Genomic DNA, 18346 nt, shown 5'->3' on the forward strand with positions numbered 1-18346 from the left:
AGTCCCTTCACTGCCTCAGTTCTAGCACCTGCCTGGTCTTCTTTATTGTGATCAGGTTGACCACCGCTCTTTCCCGATCGCTTCAGTTCTTTCAGTACTTGCAGGCATCTTTTGTGGAGCTTGTGTGGAATTCCATTTGGCCCAGCGGCAGAGCTTGACCTCGCGATGTCGCTCACTTCTCTCAGCTTGGACGGCGCCGTTTTGAACTCGCGGGATGGTGCAGCTGGTTGGGGGCATAAAACCAGGGGGCCCAATTGGGAATGTGCTTTTCTGGATCCGACATCTGCCTCTTTACATGGTCCTCCAGGGCTTTCTTCGCCACACTCTTTTTCTCCTCTAGCAGACTTCTGGCCACCTTGAATGGATCTTGAATGGATTTTGTATGCCTTCTCTCCAGTCGGCCCAAACCTGCTGAAGCATTCACCCTATATTATGCCACTGAAGATGTTCATCCTGTCTTCAGCACTGCCCTTGAGAGAGAGTCGAGTATGGGTGCCAGGTCATCGTCTCGACTCCTCCACACTTTAGTCTCCTTTTGCATTTGGCCACTTGATCTTCTCCCTCCTGCCAGGTTCCTTTTTCCTTACTCCTTTCACGAGTTGCTTTGTGCAACTTGGTAGTTCTCTGGGGAGTTTGTTGGGTGTCAGGGGGGGGTTCTGATGGAGCATGACCAACAACAACAACAAGAGGCTCAGCAACGCGAGCTGTGCTGCTCTCATTCTGGCTCTCTCATCTGCCTCAGCAGTGCAAGGTTGCCGAGTGAAAAGGCTGACTTAGAGACGTGTGTGTGTGTGTGAGTCAAAAGACAAATCTGTGTTGAAAATAACTCCAAGGATCCTTACGGTAGAACTGGAGGCCATGGTAATGCCATCCAATAACTAGACTAAGTGTTCATACAGTGCTTTTAGGGCTGAGGACCACAACTTCAGTTTTGTGTGTGTTAAAGGTGAAGTAAGTAGTTTATAGTGCCATCTAGAGGAGAGGCGGGACTTCCGCTACAAGTAAAGAGACGCTTGATTTGTTCTCTCGCGTTTGTCCTTACAGGCTCCGGTAGAAACATGGCGTCTCGCTGCTAACAGTGGCTATGCAACCGCGGCCCGCGACCATGTTATTTTACATGACTTTTTGAAACACTACGAAAATGAAACAAAAACTATTATACAGCGACTAGACAATGCAGGAGCACATAATATGTATAAAAAAGTGGATTTTGGGTCATATAAACCCATAAATACTACACAGTGTCCCTTTAAGAAGTAAAACTTTATGAGTCATCCAATTTGTGAGACATTCCTGGAGCGTTACAACTTGATCGCGATTGAACAATCATCTGATTTCATGGATATGTACAACTGTGTATCATCTGCATAACAATGAAAGATGTTGCTTCCCGGTAATCTTTATTGTCTGATGTGAAAATTATTTCTATTTTAGTGCTTATTTCAATATGTATATAACAGTGTCATAAACATAACTGAATCTATTTTCATTGTGAAATGTCATTCTCTATTTATAGCAATTGGTAACAACAACATTCAGTACTGTGAATAGATGGTGCTGTCCTGCCACGGGACTGACTGACTCAAGTGAGTGACACCAGACCGGTTTTGTCTGATTATATCAGGGAGGGAGGGTGTGTTGTTGTTGTGTTATATCATTGTCTAGTGGAAAATGTCTTGCCACTTAACCTTACTTTAGGATTAATGTTGATTCATTGATTAAGTTTAGTGTGCATTTTATGGGCATCTAAAATTAAAAGTGTGCTACTGCTTTGTAAATAATGAATTGGCTAATTAATGGCTAATTAATAGCAGACATATTGTTGATAACTTTGGACTACTGTGACTGTGTGCTAACTTGTTGCACTGAAAATAGATGCTGGTTAATTGTGTCTATGTTGATTATGTCAAAGTGTTACATGTAAAGTTCCTAACTAACTCCAATATTGGAGTTTCTTGTTTTTATTGTTTTTCACACTGATATGAATGCTGGCTCTTAATAAGTTAGTAATTAGTAATAGCCTAATTTATTTTCTGTTGATCTTGAGCTTGGCCCACTTTATTTATTTATTTATTTTGGCTTTGGGGAATTTGTGTTTGTGAATTTGAATTTGAGCTAAGTAAACATGCATCTGTTTTATTTATTAAGGTATATAGAGGATTGCTGTTTTCTGTGTATTATCATATTTAAAATAACAATAATAATAATGATAATTATAATGATAATACATAAATAAATAATCCATAATGAATAATAATAGAGAATGTGGCCAAAACCGGTTACTACATTCACATTCAAAATACAGACGTCTTTTAGGTTTCGTTTTCAGAAACGGCCTTGTCTTTGAGATGTGTGAATGCGAAGTTTTGCCTGGTCTATCTCTAATGGCATTTAACATATTATATGTTAAATTAAAATGATTGATTATTATTATTATGAATGTCATTGCATCTCCATTATGATGAGATGAACTAATAATGAACTGATAAAACACAGTGTGCTTTTTCTCCGCATATTACCGGGCAAAAAAAACAACAAGGGCAAAACAAAAACAAAAAAACTTTTACCGACAATGTTATCGGGGGAAAAAAAAAAAAAAAAAAAAAAAAAACTCGAACGAATGGCAGCGTCATTTCCGGTGGAATATTCCAGCGGTGTTTCTCCTTGGTCTTTAAAAGGACAGGCAGAGAGAGAGAGAGAGACGCGGCTGCGACGTGCACAGGTAAACCACCATCCATGTTTGTTTCCAGGCAGTAAAACAAAGAGACGGAGCAGATAATCAGTGAGTGAGAGACACAGAGACACAGAGAGAGAGAGAGAGAGAGCGAGAGAGAGAGAGAGAGAGAGAGAAGAATAGACAGAGAGACTGTTGTTGTTCGTGCGCACTCATTAGACGCCTCCATCATTCTCATTTGTGTCTCTATAATCTGTGGGAATCGTTTCAGGTAAGACGCTATGTGTGTGTGTGTCTGTGTGTGTGTGTGTGTGTGTGTGTGTGTGTCTGTCACTAAATGGAAATGAAAGGTTATTATTATTATGTTCAATCGGAGCGGATTTGCCTGCGGCGCGTTTGTCGCCGAAGATGTAGCTGTGACGCAGTTGCCTCCCGCAGGTCTGTGCGCAAAGATGAAGGGATGTGAGTGTCAGTGTGCGCCTCCTCACGGATGCACCTGTTACTGAAGAACCAGCTGTTTGTCCTTCTTGTGCTGCTGCAGATGTACATGTATGAAGAGATGATGCTGAGGTGTAGTGCGTGGAAGAAGAGAGGAGCAGTCAGCGGGAAATAAACATGCATTTGTGGCTTTATTTAGCCTAGATTCGGTTTTGTTTGACAATATAAAAACTGCATGTACTGCATTCAGTTCAATTCATAAGGCCCCGCAATTCAGGCTTTGTCTCCTCTTAAACTTTGCCTTCTGCTAGCCTTGCACTTTATTTAAAGAAAGAAAGGTAATGCATACAATCTTGTTATAACCTTATAATGTATAGGTATCCAGCACATAAAGGGGGCGGTTTCACCCATTTTTTTTTAACATAATTGGTCAAATGAAGAATAAACTTAAGAGTCATTGCACGAGAAAACCAGGCAAAACCAGGCAGAGGTGGGAAGATGGGGGTCAGCCAAATCGGCCCATACTTTGTATGTGAGATAGGTATGTGGAACTATGAACAGCCATATAATTAAAACCCTCCAGCTATTTTTCGTTATGGAGATCTGGGACCCCCCTTACGAGACCCTCCGAAATCAGGTTATTTACGGCTGAAAAATACTGAAGTTTTGATGGCTACCGTTAGAATTCTGATAAAGATATGGATATAAGTTTTATATTTCCACATAGCATAGGTTTCCTTGTTTTACAGACCAAAAGTTGAAGAGGAAGCGTTGAAGTTAAGAGGGTGTGCTAGGGCGTTACCGACACCAATTAAAGCAGAATTTTCATACCTATCACCAGTGACTGGAGCTCGATTCGTTGTCTTAGTTTCTCAGCGTGTAGCTAGATAACCACAAAAAATGTTGGGAAACTAGAATCAAATTCAAAACACCGAGGTCTTTTAGGTTTCGTTTTCTGACGTAACTTGCAACCCGTGGTTGCTCGGCACCTGAGACTCTGACTGTAATGATTGGTACGGCGGTAGGTGGCGCCGCATGCCAAAACATGATTTGCAGTTTGCAAAATATTTATTTTTATGCAAATATTTTGTCAGTACTGTTGTTGTTGGTGAGTTCAGTTTGTTATATGAACATTATTCCTGAGTCTCTGTGACATATTAGGAGGATTTTATGGACAGTTGCTTTAGATTTATTACATAATGCACCTTTAATGGAAAAAATTGTATGGGCGACCCCAAACTTTTGAACGGTAGTGCATTTTGCAATAAATAAGACTGGCTACAAGCTACAAGCTCCAAACTCCCGAGGCCTGCAATGTCTGACCCAAATTAATTACATTTTAACCAATTAATTCATTTAAAGTATCGTTATATCCCACATGTAGAGCCCAAATCAATACTACTAATTAATTAGACTTTTTAAAACAATTGTTTCATGATTTTCACACATTGTCACAAAAAAACTGGGCCTAACTTACCCCGTAGCGAGACGTCATTACTAGATTTACTACAGTCCAAACCCCCCCAAAATCCCCATAAAGACCCCCTCAGTCACGGCCCGCGTTATGTGTGGCCCAAATTTACGACGTTTGTTTTTGAATCAGTAGATGTTCCTCTCTCCAGCAACAGTAAAACCATTCTCCAAAGCCAATGCCCAGGGCAGATAATGCGCCTTGAAAATGACTCATATTCATAGGTATGAAAATTCTGCTTTAATCGGTGTCGGTAACGCCCTAGCACAGCCTCTTAACTTCAACGCTTCCTCTTCAACTTTTGGTCTGTAAAACAATGAAACCTATGCTATGTGGAAATATAAAACTTATATCCATATCTTTATCAGAATTCTAACGGTAGCCATCAAAACTTCAGTATTTTTCAGCCGTAAATAACCTGATTTCGGAGGGTCTCGTAGGGGGGTCCCAGATCTCCATAACGAAAAATAGCTGGAGGGTTTTTAATTATATGGCTGTTCATAGTTCCACATACCTATCTCACATACAAAGTATGGGCCGATTTGGCTGACCCCCATCTTCCCACCTCTGCCTGGTTTTCTCGTGCAATGACTCTTAAAATCATTATGATGCTGCTGTGTTTCTTTAATTCGACCAAATTTGACCTTTAAAAATAAAAAATAAAAAAAATAAAATAATAATAATAATAATAATAATAATAAAAACATATCTTTTACTCATACAACTTGACAGAATCACAGTACAGAGCAGTGTAGGGCTTTTATTTTCTTTGAAGGAAGTGACGTTGACCTTTTGTCAAATGTATTTGTATTTGTATTTTTGTATTTTTGTATTTTTTTTTTTTTAAATCCCAACTTCCTCTGTTGTTGTGGGAATGAGACACATGACGCATTTATTTATTGATTGATTTATGGAATTTAATTTCATTGTGGCCCCTTAATGGTGAAGTAAGTAGTTAATAGTGCCATCTAGAGGAGAGGCTGAACTCTACAACAAAGAACTGCTCCTCTGCTCACCCCCTCCCTTCCCTGAGCGCTACGGTGTCCTCAGCCGGTCAAATGTCGTCCTCGTCGTCTTTCTCCGTGTCAGCAGATGAGGTTCGTGAGGCGAGGGAGAGGGCGGAGCTACCGCGGGCGTAGCAGACGAAGCGGAGAGAGTGGAGGCGGGACTTCAGCTACAAGTAAAGAGACGCTTGATTTGTTCTCTCGCGTTTGTCCTTACAGGCTCCCGTAGAAACGTGGCGTCGTGGCAATGCAGTAGCGGCCCGCGACCATGTTATTTTACTCGTTTTTTTACGCGGCCGCGGTTGCATAGCCACTGTTAGCAGCGAGAGGCCATGTTTCTACCGGAGCCTGTAAGGACAAACGCGAGAGAACAAATCAAGCGTCTCTTTACTTGTAGCTGAAGTCCCGCCTCCTCTCTCTCCGCTTCGTCTGCTTACGGCCGCGGTAGCTCCGCCCTCTCCCTCGCCTCACGAACCTCATCTGCTGACACGGAGAAAGACGACGAGGACGACATTTGACCGGCTGCGGACACCGTAGCGCTCAGGGAAGGGAGGGGGTGAGCAGAGGAGCAGTTCTTTGTTGTAAATTTCAGCCTCTCCTCTAGATGGCACTATAAACTACTTAACTTCACCTTTAAAAAGGCAGTTTTTAGTAATCCTGGTTTCCGCCGATTAGGGAGATGTATCAGATTGAAACAGTTCGTGTTGCCGCATTTGCCGCCTCGCTATTGTCAGGCGGTACAGAGGAACCAGGCGAATGCAGCGTTTTCCCGAGTTCAAAAAAAAATTCCAGGATTTGTTCAAACGGTTGGTGAAAACAAGACAAGTCAGGACACGGGGCAGTCAGACAGGTTGCCGATCAAATAAAAGGGGGCGGTCAGGAAAAACTGACAGGCGGATAAATCCAAAGCAAAAACAAGTAATCCAAAATCAGGGCAGGGCGACAGATTAATTCACAAAACGCACAAAACTCTATATACAAAACTATATATATATATACACACATCCATCCATCCATTATCTACCACAAGAGGCCACATATAGAGACAAACAACCATTCACTCACGCTCTCAGAATAATATGGAGGGCTACCACATTAACATTTTATGCACCATTTTTTTTTTTTTTTTTTTTTACCATTTAAATTATTAATATTATGCATACACATTCATTCCAGTGCTAACTCCTAACGATTATCAGTTTTTATAAACAATATCAATGATATTTTAGTGAGTGATCATATGGATACACGCAAGTTAGGTGAAGTGAGCTGGCACCGTATATACCTGCAGGCTACGTTGGTGACCCATGGTATAGAGTGTTAAAAAAAAGCGATTTTCCTTCAAAAATAATGACATTATATATATATATACATATATATGTATATATGGATTGTTAGAATATAGCTATATGATATTGAGTACTATTGGCTTGGCTCATCCTTAAAATGTAAAATGCCACAACTGCAAATTTAAAGTGCTGCAGTGTTTATGCCAGAATTGGTCCTAAAGAGGTAACAAATACAATTACACACACACACACACACACACACACACACACACACACACACACACACACACACACACACACACACTGTTATGCTTACGGCACACCTGTCTGTTCTATTTAAAACTAGTCATGATACGAAAATACAATGTGTATTATCGTCGCTACCAAAGAGGACCAGCGAAAGCCTTAGTAAGTAATGTTGAGGGTATTTTTTGTACAGTTCAATTCTATTTTAACTTTGACGAAGTAAAACAGTGTCTTATTTACTGCTCTGCAAATGTTTTTCTGTGGTGCACTGTCATTTGATTATTTTTTTTTTTACTCTTTCAGCTTTTGGCCAGACACAATCATGATCCTCCTGACTCCCTCCTCTGGTAGGTGCTTGTTACTCATTCTCATCTTTAATCTGGATTTACTGTATACCTACACGGGCACGGGTGCCATAGAATAAAAACAGACACTAATTTGCGTTTTGAAGACATTCAGAGTGATTTTTTTTTTTTTTTTGTGAGTAAAATCGGTGAAAAGAGTACAACAAGTGCATGTAGTCCATTTTAAAAGCTCGTAAATCTGGAGACTGAGACAATTACATGAGTTCTTTATCGCTACTGGTACGCATAGATTAAAGCTCCAGTGTGTAACTTCTATTACCGAAACATCGGCCCCTTTTCCACCAACGTTTCCAAGAACCTTTATTGCCAGGAATTTATAGTTTGGGAAAAAGACACTCGGTCATTTAAACGTCGTACGTTACGCCAAACTTGGAGCTGCATGTTGCAGGAACAGCAGCGGCTGTGCTGCGGCACCATAATGTTGTGGTTTAGGGGAGCGTTTGATTAGCTTTTGTGCGTTCTGTTGGCAGAGCGCACATTTAAACTCGTGGACGATCTCAGTCACGATCACGACAAAAGTCAAAATGATGATTTATGACTAAAATTTGTTTGTGAAATCTTACTGACCATTCGGGCTTATTTTTTTGCAGTACAATCCACTTCTGAACCTCGTCATGGGCGTTTCTTGTTGTTTTCAGCCATGGTGCAGCTGCATGCAGTTGTTTTGCTTTACTCACGCCGCGTGCTTCTTCTGCCTCGCCTGTATCACTCTGTGTGTGCAGCGCGGGGATGTTGCCAGGCGACATGAAAACACTGTTATACTGAGAAGTCATTTGACAGTGGTTTGAATGTTGCTCATATTTAAAAGTTACACACTCCAGCTTTAATGCTATATATAGTAGCTGATTCAAGTAAAGCGTTTTTGAGGTCGGAAACATTGAAACCGCATTACACCTTCACGAACCACGGTATTTGATATATAGGCTCAAAGCTCATATATGTGTGACGTGCGTTATTTACCGCCTCGCTATTGTCAGGCGGTACAGCGGAACCAGGCGCAGGCAGCGTTTCAGAGTTTAGAAAAAAAGGCAGTTGGGCAAAACAAGACAAGTCAGGACACGGGCAGGCAGGCAGACAACAAACAACAAAACCAAGTAATCCAAAATCAGGTCAGGGCGACAGATTAATTCACAAAATGTACAAAACTCAATATATATATGTACATATGAGGAACCACATACTATATTTTAGTACCACTGTCAACATAAACCACTGTATTTGATATATAGGCTCAAATCTCATATACTGTATGTGTGATGTGCGTTATTTATTCTAGTGAGAATCTCGTTGCCATTTCATTTTTCACTACATGTGGTTATTATCAAAACAAACAAACCCAAAAAAAAAAAAAAACACAGCTAACGCTTTAAATGTACAGAGAATGCAAGTTGTGATTTGCTCTCCTTGTTTTTTTTTTTCCCCCCTCCGTTAAGTCCTTTTTAGTTGTTTCCAGGTAACATAGCAGGGTATTGCATAAGAAGTGCTTTTTTTTGCACGCATTAGGCAGCGATCCTGAAATAGAGACGGTGTGTTTTGTTTTTTTCCGACTTCGTCTTTTTTTTTTATTAGAGACCAAGACAGTGTGTTAATGTAAAACTTGACAGCAAGTTTTTGTAGCCCCACAGACAGGAGCTCGACATGTGGCTGTAACAGCAGCTAATAACTACTGTGGTTTAAGTGAATAAACCTCATTATTTACGTAGCAAACTTGGCGATCAAAAAAAGCAGAGAATATGTGCTGCATTCACTTGAGGAGCTGCTAGCGTAGTCAATATTTAGCCTATCGGGTTGTAAATAGTCCCAAATGAGAAGTGAAAAAGCATGCTATCATGTACAAAGTGTAAGTTTATTGTTGGCTTTCTGCTGTGTCTCATACACTGTTTTCTTTCAGATGAAGAGTCTCTTGAACTCGTCTGGCTTTGGAGTCACAGGAAGTTCAGGATGAAAATCACTTGAACGGTTGCTACTGCAACTTTTAAATTATTCGAAAAACTTTTTGCAGGTCATTGTCTGTGGGTCATACTGTCTTGGGCAGTACTAAGACTTGAGAGAAAATCAAAAAAAAAAGCTCACATTTTGAGAGGAGGGCAGACAGAAAACAGAGATTTCTTTGTCCTCATTTAAAAAAAAAAAAAAAAAACATCACAGCTTGGGGGAGGGCGGGGGCACAGACAGTTTTTTGGCAAGAATGAGGCAAAAGTCATTCCATCATGCAGACTAAAATAATGAATTAATTTGTGTTAATTCATTCCTGCGGATGATACAAGTCCATGTGTTTTCGGCACAAACTTGCACGTTAGAGACGCTCGGAAAAAAGAGAAGTAGCCGCTTTTTTATCTTCATACCACAGTGTCCAGTGAAGCCAAAGGCTGCTGTGGTATTAATAGATTTGAATCTAAGCGATGTGAGTGCTTCTGCCGTGTCCTTGTCTCAGGTCACTAGGCTTCATCATCAGTGTTAATGGGCTAATTGATCTCATGTCTGGTATGTGTCAATGCAGTAGGTCCAGTTTTACACTCACTGTAGCCAGTGGTTGAAAGTAGTAGTGTTCATAGCTTGTCCCCCCCCCCCCACACCAGTTTTTTCTGTGTATTTTGAATCATGTTTGAGTGCCATAACACTTCACATGCATCATGTTCATATATTTCCAAAACATTACATAGATATTGAATTTTAATGCATGAATTGTGGCCATTTTTTTCCTCCCCCACCCCGCCCCCTCCTCCCCTCCCCTAATAGTTAAATATAATGTAGGTTATCGTAGACTGATGATGCGACGAGTTGGTGAGGCTCTCTTTGATGTTGCATGCTGGAGACTGCGCACCCATTATTGAATGAATGAATGTACAGTAACACACTGCATTTTAGTGATCTGAAAAACGGATGAATATATCGTAAAGGTTGGTCTGTCTGCGTCCAATAAGCATACGTCTTGGTAAGTGATGCTTCTTTCTACATAAGACTGCGATTCAGTTTTATTGTAATAGATTAAGGAAAATAGAAAAAAAAACATGGAATCCCAACATATAATTCTACAACTACCGTGTGACTGGTAAACCGTCATTTTCCCTTTAATATTATTTACACCCTTTTCCTCTCACCTGTACAGATTTATTATTATAATTGGGATATAATTAGTAGACTATTATTCCCATTCGTTCAACTGAAGGTCAGCTGGTATGGTCACCCAATCACATAGAAGGGGATTTAGCTTATCGAGTTATCGACCCAACACGGGCAGCGACTAACTGCTGTTGTTGTGTGGTCTCAGGTTTTTTCCAGTGCACCAACAAGCTCTTTCTGAACCATCAGTCCACCGGGATCCACATCAAGGAGTTTGCTCGTAAAAATGCGGCAAATGCTCTGTCGGTTGCCAACATGGTCATGGGCATGTCCTCCATTCTCAGCTATCTCAGTGGGTAAGTGAACGCGTCGTCATTGGACCGACAATAGAGTTTTACAATCACACGACTTGCGGATGAACATGGATTTTTAGCGATATAACAATGATGATAATAATGTAATCATACTTTAATTTTGGGACTATATTCATATTCGTGGCACCGAGGGAAACGTTCAATAAAATAACAATAATAATCAAGTTGAAAATTTGAATATTATGGCTGAAAGATTTGAGGAATTTATATTAATGTATTAATGTTGGGATTAGATTTTTGATATATTTTTTAAGTCAAATATGTCTTTTTAAATTTGCATAGAAGACAGAACAATATATACGAGTAGAATAATTCAATTGCAGCCTTTGCGATTTGCTAGTTGCATTGTTCCAAAGTGCATTTTAATCATGATTATCAGTCCTTTTCAAATACAGGAAACACAATAACAGCACAACTTCATGTTATAAGTAGACATAAGATAATATTAAAGGTCCCATATTATGCAAAATCAACTTTTTAATCTTTTTAATCCTTATATTTGGGACTCTGGAGGCCCTATCAGTCGATAAAAGTGTGAAGAAAGATGACTCACTCACGTTTTTTTTTTGCGGTCCTCCTCAGTCTAAGTACAGGAGATAAAACATGGGATGTTGACTTCCGCATTCACTGGGACGCCACAATGTGTTAAATTCCTGGAATTGTTGTCTTACGGTGCTCTGGCGAGGGTCCACGAAAAGTTCTGTTCTTGGCTCCAGAGTGCAGCACAGAGTTCTACACAAAGTTCCAGCCTCAGAGGATTTATCTGTGTAGTGGATACATGTTATATATGACGACAATGTGCCTGCTAGAGCCTGCAAATGGGACCGTATCTATGTTCCCCGGGTCCTATGTTCCCTGCTTTGTATGTGACCGGGGAACATAGGACCCTTTCTCTAACCCTAATCCTAACCCTACCCTTTTTCAAAAAAAGGGTCCTATGTTCCCCTGTCACATACAAAGTGGACCTTTTTTGGGAAAAACGGGGAACATAGGACCCGGGGAACATAGGTACGACCCCCTGCAAATTATCACTTCACCAAATGCTAACTGCTGTTAGCATCCAGTAGCCTCTGTGGCAAATGTATTTTCCTGTCCCATAAGTTTTGTTTTACTTTTATTTCTTAAAGAGACACTACTAAACAGAGTGTTCTGAACAAGGCTGTTTTGGCAGAGTGATTGAACTGCTGTGGTGCTTCATCCTTAAGGTATTTTGACCAAAGCATGTCACAGACATGTTCATTAGGACACCAGGGAACTAGGTTAACGTGGAGAAATGGGATATAATATGAGTCCTTTAAACCAATAAAACAGGGGAAAGAGAATTTGAGCATTTGAAGTGCCGTAGATTTTTCTTTCGTGTTAATAATTGCTGCTGTGTTTTGCCTCTCAAGGCCACCGTACAGTAAATAATGCCCATATAGTGATGACAGTGTAGTAAAGAGGAGAAAACAGTTATTCGACTATCTCAGCCCTTTTCCACTGGCGAGAACCTGCAGATATTTTACCCCTTTGAATGGGGCTGCTGTCATCAAGTAGCCAAACCTAACACTCACTTGTTTTGTTCAGGCACCGTCACGCTGCGTGTTGGCTGGTTCTGATTGGCTACCTGCTGGATTTTGCAGACGGAGCAGTTGCCAGGCGACTCAATGCCTGCTCTGCGCTGGGTAAGTGTTGTGGTCAAACGGCTCGTACCAAAGATAAACGTATAAACGGGGGGTGTTGGCAGGGTTTCTTGCACAGTCCTTTGTCTGGACTTACTAATTTGGCGGCACAAAGTTTTCAACAAAGGGGCAACCAGTGAAAAGAGACTGTGCCGTTGCAATGCTGCGGGTAGACTTACAAAGGCTCCATGGGGAGAAGCGTACATATTTTATGAAACGAAATTCAAGCTTTAAGAAATTAGTGTCTTATTTGTTGCTTTGTGTGACCCTGAAACTGAAACTTAAAGAGTTGTGGTAATGGATTCAGTGTTTGTGATCCCCTCTTCAAGCCGTTTCTAACCTTATCCCAAGCCATTTTTTTTTTTCTTGGTTCAAACTTTTCTAACGAGGGCCAGAATTGATATTTTGAAGATTTCTGGGGGACAATTTGTTTTAAAAAAAACCACTAAGAGTTGCGTACAAATACCAGGGATGGAACGATACCACTTTTTTGTGTCCGATAGTGATGTCACAAACTCGAGCATCTACCGATATTAGTGACTGATATTAGTTCGATACATACATCGTATAACGAAACGCGTCATTTTAGACCATCTATGAACTATGGACATAATTCTCCAAGTTTCTGTGCATAGCGAAATACGGCGTTTTTTGGATCGTATCGGTTTTTATGTTTTTATCTGTCCGATATCCAATCCAGTGATTTTGACCAGTATCAGACCGATACCGATACTGACCGATACCGATTCCCATCGCGTTTTTATAATAATTAAAATTTTATTGTCAGAGTTCTAATTTTAAAAATGACAATGTAACCAAATCTAAGACACACAGTAGTGCCTTTCTATCACATCTGGAGTCAGATATCATGATAAAGGATCAATCTGGTCGATTGAAAAAAATCTGTCACAGCTGAGTTTCTGAGCTGATGGAGATGACACATAATTAGGGTTACATGTTCTGTTCGACTCCTTCCAGGGCCATAAAATAATACATAATAAAATCAAAGTTGCATGCCGTACAATATGGTGCCAGATTTTTTGGCAACTCTGGCTAACGGCATAGCGCAAAAAAATAAATAAAATAAATTGAAGCCTCTGCAATTTCCCAGTTGTTTTGTCTCAAAAAAATGTCCAGCTCTACTGTGTGTGTTTTCCAAACTTCTCAGCACAAATATTCAAATACACAAACGGCTGCATCAGTTGTGCACATTTTTCAGAATCCCAAAATAGCTCCCAGGTGCATCACAATGCACCGTTGGCTGCACATTTCAGCGGGGCTTTGTGTCCCACCGGGGGTTTTTCTGCATGACTTTGCAGGTGGATGTTGTTGTGTGCCCCCCCCAAACCCCCCCCCCCCCCCCCCCTCACCGTGTATTTTGTTAAACGAACAGTCACTTTCCGATTAAGCAGCCTAACTCCACGGGATCACGCTCCAATTGTCTTTTTTATCCCCGATGCTTGGGGTTCTCTGCATATCTGAAATTGCTAAAATTGTTGACCCCTGTGTTGTGGAATTCCACCCTCGTTCATTATGGCCGGGGCCCGAATTCGCCCTCATCCTCGTGGGCTGAAAACATGGCCCCCGTGCTCCTAAAGGATAAAGAGGCACAGCGGTGAAGAATGTCGGTCATGCGACGGCTGCCATTTTGGCTGACACTGAAATTTCCACTTGGAGTTTTTTTGCACATACACATTTACCCTTTCATTGTGTGTGTATATATATATATATACACACACAGTGTATATATATGTATACTGTATATACTGGTGTCTACTTATATGAACCTTGCTATTATCTTCTATAGCACTGACTCCATGTGCTATTGAAGAAGATCTAAAATTTAACGTTGTAAATCCAATGGCTCATTTCTCCATAGACTTCCATTCAAACAGAGGTGAATAAGTGTTTTTTTTCCCCACATCCTTCTTTCTGGGAATCACTACGCCCATTTTTAGATATATATAAAAACAGAAGTTTCCGAACTGACGTTCACCCTGTCGCTGTGTCATCAAAATCATCTTGGAGACATTATTTAAAGCATTGGTTCTCAAAGTGCGGCCCGGGGGCCAATGGCGGCTCGCAGAAACATTTCTGGTGGCCCCGCAATGAATTACAGTTGATAGTTTTAATCCAGGAGCTACTAAGCTTGTTAAATCTTTATTAGACATTACTGGATACAGACCAATAAGTGTAAACAAAAATACTGGGTATTTACCCGGTTTGTATATGGTGAATTTTAGTGTATTATTGGGTTATAAGCTGGTAATAAGCAGGTAGCTACAGCCCCCAATTACTAGCTATTTACCCAGTAAATATATGGTAACAGAAATGTGTTACTTGGTATTAACCTGTAATTAGAAGATAAGAAAAATGGCCAAAATACTGGGTAATTACCCAGTAAATTATAAAGCATTATTATATTAATGCTTAAATGACATTATATTAACGCTTATATTACTTTTTTTTTCCTGTGGCAGCCCCTCGGTTCAAAGTTGGGTTCCTAAATTGGCCCTCAGGTATCAAAACTTTGAGAACCCCTGATTTAAAGGTTGGAATCCTTCATTGTGTCACTTGAAGTCACGTCTAAGACATTAACGAAGAGTAATCATTGTTGTGTTTATACACATTATACGTCTGTGTAAATTCTCAGGTGCAAAGCTGGACGACTTCGCTGACTTCACAACTTTCGGGATTGCCACGTCGCTGCTCCTGAGGACACCGGACCTGCTGGACAACATCCTGTGCATGTGTTACGTCCTATCTGTGTTTGTCCGCCTCTGTTTCTTCTCAACTGGTTAAGTACCGATATATATATATATATATATTGTGTTATTTTGTCGTGTAGGCTTCGTAAAAGTATGCTCGACTCACTGGAGATGTGTCTTTGTTTTTGGCGATTAGGGATCCCGTTCATGTACCGCGGCCTGCCCTGCATCTACCCCTCAGCCATTCTGGCCAGTGCCTCTCTGCTGTCTGGGGGAAACATGGCCCTGCTGCGTGTCATTGCGGTGGCCATGATCCTCTTCATGATCAGCCAGAGCTTCTACCCACATGACAAAATGCTGGAGTCCCAGGCCTGGAAGAAAGTCGTTTTCGCTGGAGGTAAAAGAAAAAGAAAGAAAGAAAGAAAGATCTTATGGAGTGATGGATGGATGGATGGATGCCAGAACTGAACTAACAATGTTAGACTTTTAGCGTCTGCACATGGAATCTCAGCAACGTAGATGCAACTCAATGATGCGACTGTCAACTGTTGTGGAAACTGGTCGTAATGGCGCTGCAATTTTGAACCCTTCGTCATGTTAAAGGTGCATTATGTGATAAATCTAAAGCAGGGGTTCTCAAAGTGTTGATACCTGAGGGCCAATTAAGGAACCCAACATTGGACTGAGGGCCGCCAAAGGAAAAAAAAACCCAGAAAGAAATCCCATTTGTAATAATTTTAATGACCAGATTGCAGTTCTACACTTTAGCGTTAAGTAATATAAGCGTTAATATAATGTAATTTAAGCATTAATATAAAAACGTTTTATAATTTAATGGGTAATTACCCAGTATTTTGGCCATTGTTCTTACCTTCTAATTACAGGTTAATACCAAGTAACACATTTCTGTTACCATATATTTACTGGGTAAATAGAAATTGGGGGCTGTAGCTACCTGCTTATTACCAGCTTATAACCCAATAATACACTAAAATTCACCATACCCAGTATTTTTGTTTACACTTTGGTCTGCATCAAGTTAACAAGCATCAATAAACATTTAACAAGCTTAGTAGTTCCTGGATTAAAACTATCAACTGTAATTCACTGCGGGCCGCCAGAAATGTTTCTGTGGGCCGCCATTGGCCCCCGGGCCGCACTTTGAGAACCAATGATCTAAAGCAACTGGCCGTAAAATCCTCCTAATATGTCACAGAGACTCAGGAATAATGTTCATATAACAAACTGAACTCACCAACAACAACAACAGTACAGCCAAAGTAATCGCATTAAAAAAAAAAAATCATTTGCAGACCGCAATTCATGTGGCGCCACCTACCGCCGTCTACCAAACATTGCAGTCAGTAGAGTCTCAGCTGCCGAGCAACCGCGGCTTGCCAGTTACGTCTGAGCTACAATGGCGGAGAAAACGAAACCTAAAAGACCTCGGTATTTTGAATTTGAGTGTAGTAACCGTTTCTGGCCACATTCTTACATATGGATTTGCAACCCACTATTCAAAAGGTGCACCTGCAACCACACACTATGAGATGCAATAACGTTTGATCTAACGCCACCATCTGGTCAATTTTTGACATTGAGAAATGATTATTGTATTTATTGCATTTAGCATTTAGCATTATATATTATATATAATAGATATAAAGACGGAGGTAGTCATCTGGTTTAAAAAGTGAAGCTCAGAGAGAAGAACAGAAGAAGCACAGAGCGCATCAGATCAAGACGATCCTGCTTCTTACTTGATTTAGAATGTCAGTAAAACATTTTTACTGAAGACTTGATAATGTCAGTCGCTAGTTTCAGGTCTTCTTCAGTAGCTCACGATGTCAGTTCTGATAACGATGTTATTATTTAGACGAAAGTATTCCACAGAGGTGGAAAGAGTAGTGAAAAAGTAAAATTACTACTATTTTGATTAAAAGTATTGGTCCAGAAATGTACTCGAGGTAAAGTAAAACGAAAAAGTACCTTGTTTAAAATGTAATCAGAGTAAAATTTGGGGTTCTTTCTTGTGTCGTGCAAAAAGGGGACACAAAATGTGCTGACAAAATAAAATATGTTAACACATAATGCCCTTTAATAATCTTTCTTTTCTTTTAAATTCAGGCCAACATTTCTTTTACTCAGTAACTGACATGGCTTAAAATGTTGTTGTTTTTTTTAAAACAAAAACAAACAGTAAATTACTCATTTTAAAAATGACTTTAAAAAGTACAAGTACACAAAAAAACCTACTAAATTACAGTAAAGCAAGTAAATGTAATTCATTTCAAAACTGACAAATAGCAGATCCTGAGGCTTCACAGCAACTAAGCGTCCATTTAAATAGACAGTATACGCACAGTCACACAAATGATGTCGTGTAATCTTTACATTTTTCGTATGTAATTCATCGTATTCTATGCTGTTGCTCACTAATCTTCTCTCTCTCTCTATTTCCTTTGCATGTTCAGGCGTGGTCATGATCTTCTGCTCTTCCTTCCCCTCTGCCTGCGTCTACTACCTGCTGTGGTCTGTCTCTTACATTTTGTTCCCAACATCCCTTTGGAGCAGTAAAGTGTAAAAAAAAAAGAAAAAAAAAAAATGGATTTGCTGGATTTGTGTAAAACTCCCGGTAGTTTTACTCCGGGCCCCATCTGGCCCACGTAGGCTTCCAGACTACTGCTGCTGCTGCTGCTGCTGCTGCTGCTCCCTGTTGCCACGGAGGATTCAAGCTGAACATGCTCATGCTCCAAAGATGAACTCTGTTTTTCATGTTGATTTTGATGAGACAGGGGAAGGGGGAAGGGGAAGGGGGGGTGACTTTGCTGCATTTTTTTTTTTTCCCGCCGAGGCAACGAAAACGTCGTTTGTCTCGTTCCACGAAAGTGACTTTTCATCAGGATTATCTCATGAATAATCTCCCTATTAATTCATCTTTGAACACTGTGAGCAGGAGGCAGCAGGGCACCGACATTTCTTCATAATTGAAAGTGGATTTCGCACACACACACACAAACTACTAACCGTACGGTGTCCTCATCTGCATGGTC

At 40.5% G+C, this 18346-nt stretch overlaps 1 protein-coding gene across 1 annotated transcript; it reads left to right on the forward strand.

The window, feature by feature from the left end:
* The first annotated feature begins 2724 nt into the window (after positions 1–2724).
* Positions 2725–18069, forward strand: tmem269 (transmembrane protein 269). The gene is made up of 7 exons (XM_083894782.1): positions 2725–2945; positions 7426–7469; positions 9379–10906; positions 12491–12588; positions 15239–15382; positions 15490–15690; positions 17768–18069. Exons 3-7 carry the CDS (start codon positions 10866–10868, stop codon positions 17875–17877), a joined length of 594 nt encoding a protein of 197 aa, XP_083750908.1. The 5' UTR covers positions 2725–2945; positions 7426–7469; positions 9379–10865; the 3' UTR covers positions 17878–18069.
* Positions 18070–18346: the final 277 nt, after the last annotated feature.

Source organism: Microchirus variegatus (assembly GCF_963457635.1).
Source record: "Microchirus variegatus genome assembly, chromosome: 9".
Classification (NCBI taxonomy): domain Eukaryota; kingdom Metazoa; phylum Chordata; class Actinopteri; order Pleuronectiformes; family Soleidae; genus Microchirus; species Microchirus variegatus.

Bases quoted from the DNA above. Each gene is read 5' to 3' on its own strand.
- tmem269 (XM_083894782.1), top strand. From the start codon at position 10,866: ATGGTCATGGGCATGTCCTCCATTCTCAGCTATCTCAGTGG. The intron at 10,907-12,490 runs GTAAGTGAACGC...TGTTTTGTTCAG, and splicing joins ATTCTCAGCTATCTCAGTGG to GCACCGTCACGCTGCGTGTT. The intron at 12,589-15,238 runs GTAAGTGTTGTG...GTAAATTCTCAG, and splicing joins CAATGCCTGCTCTGCGCTGG to GTGCAAAGCTGGACGACTTC.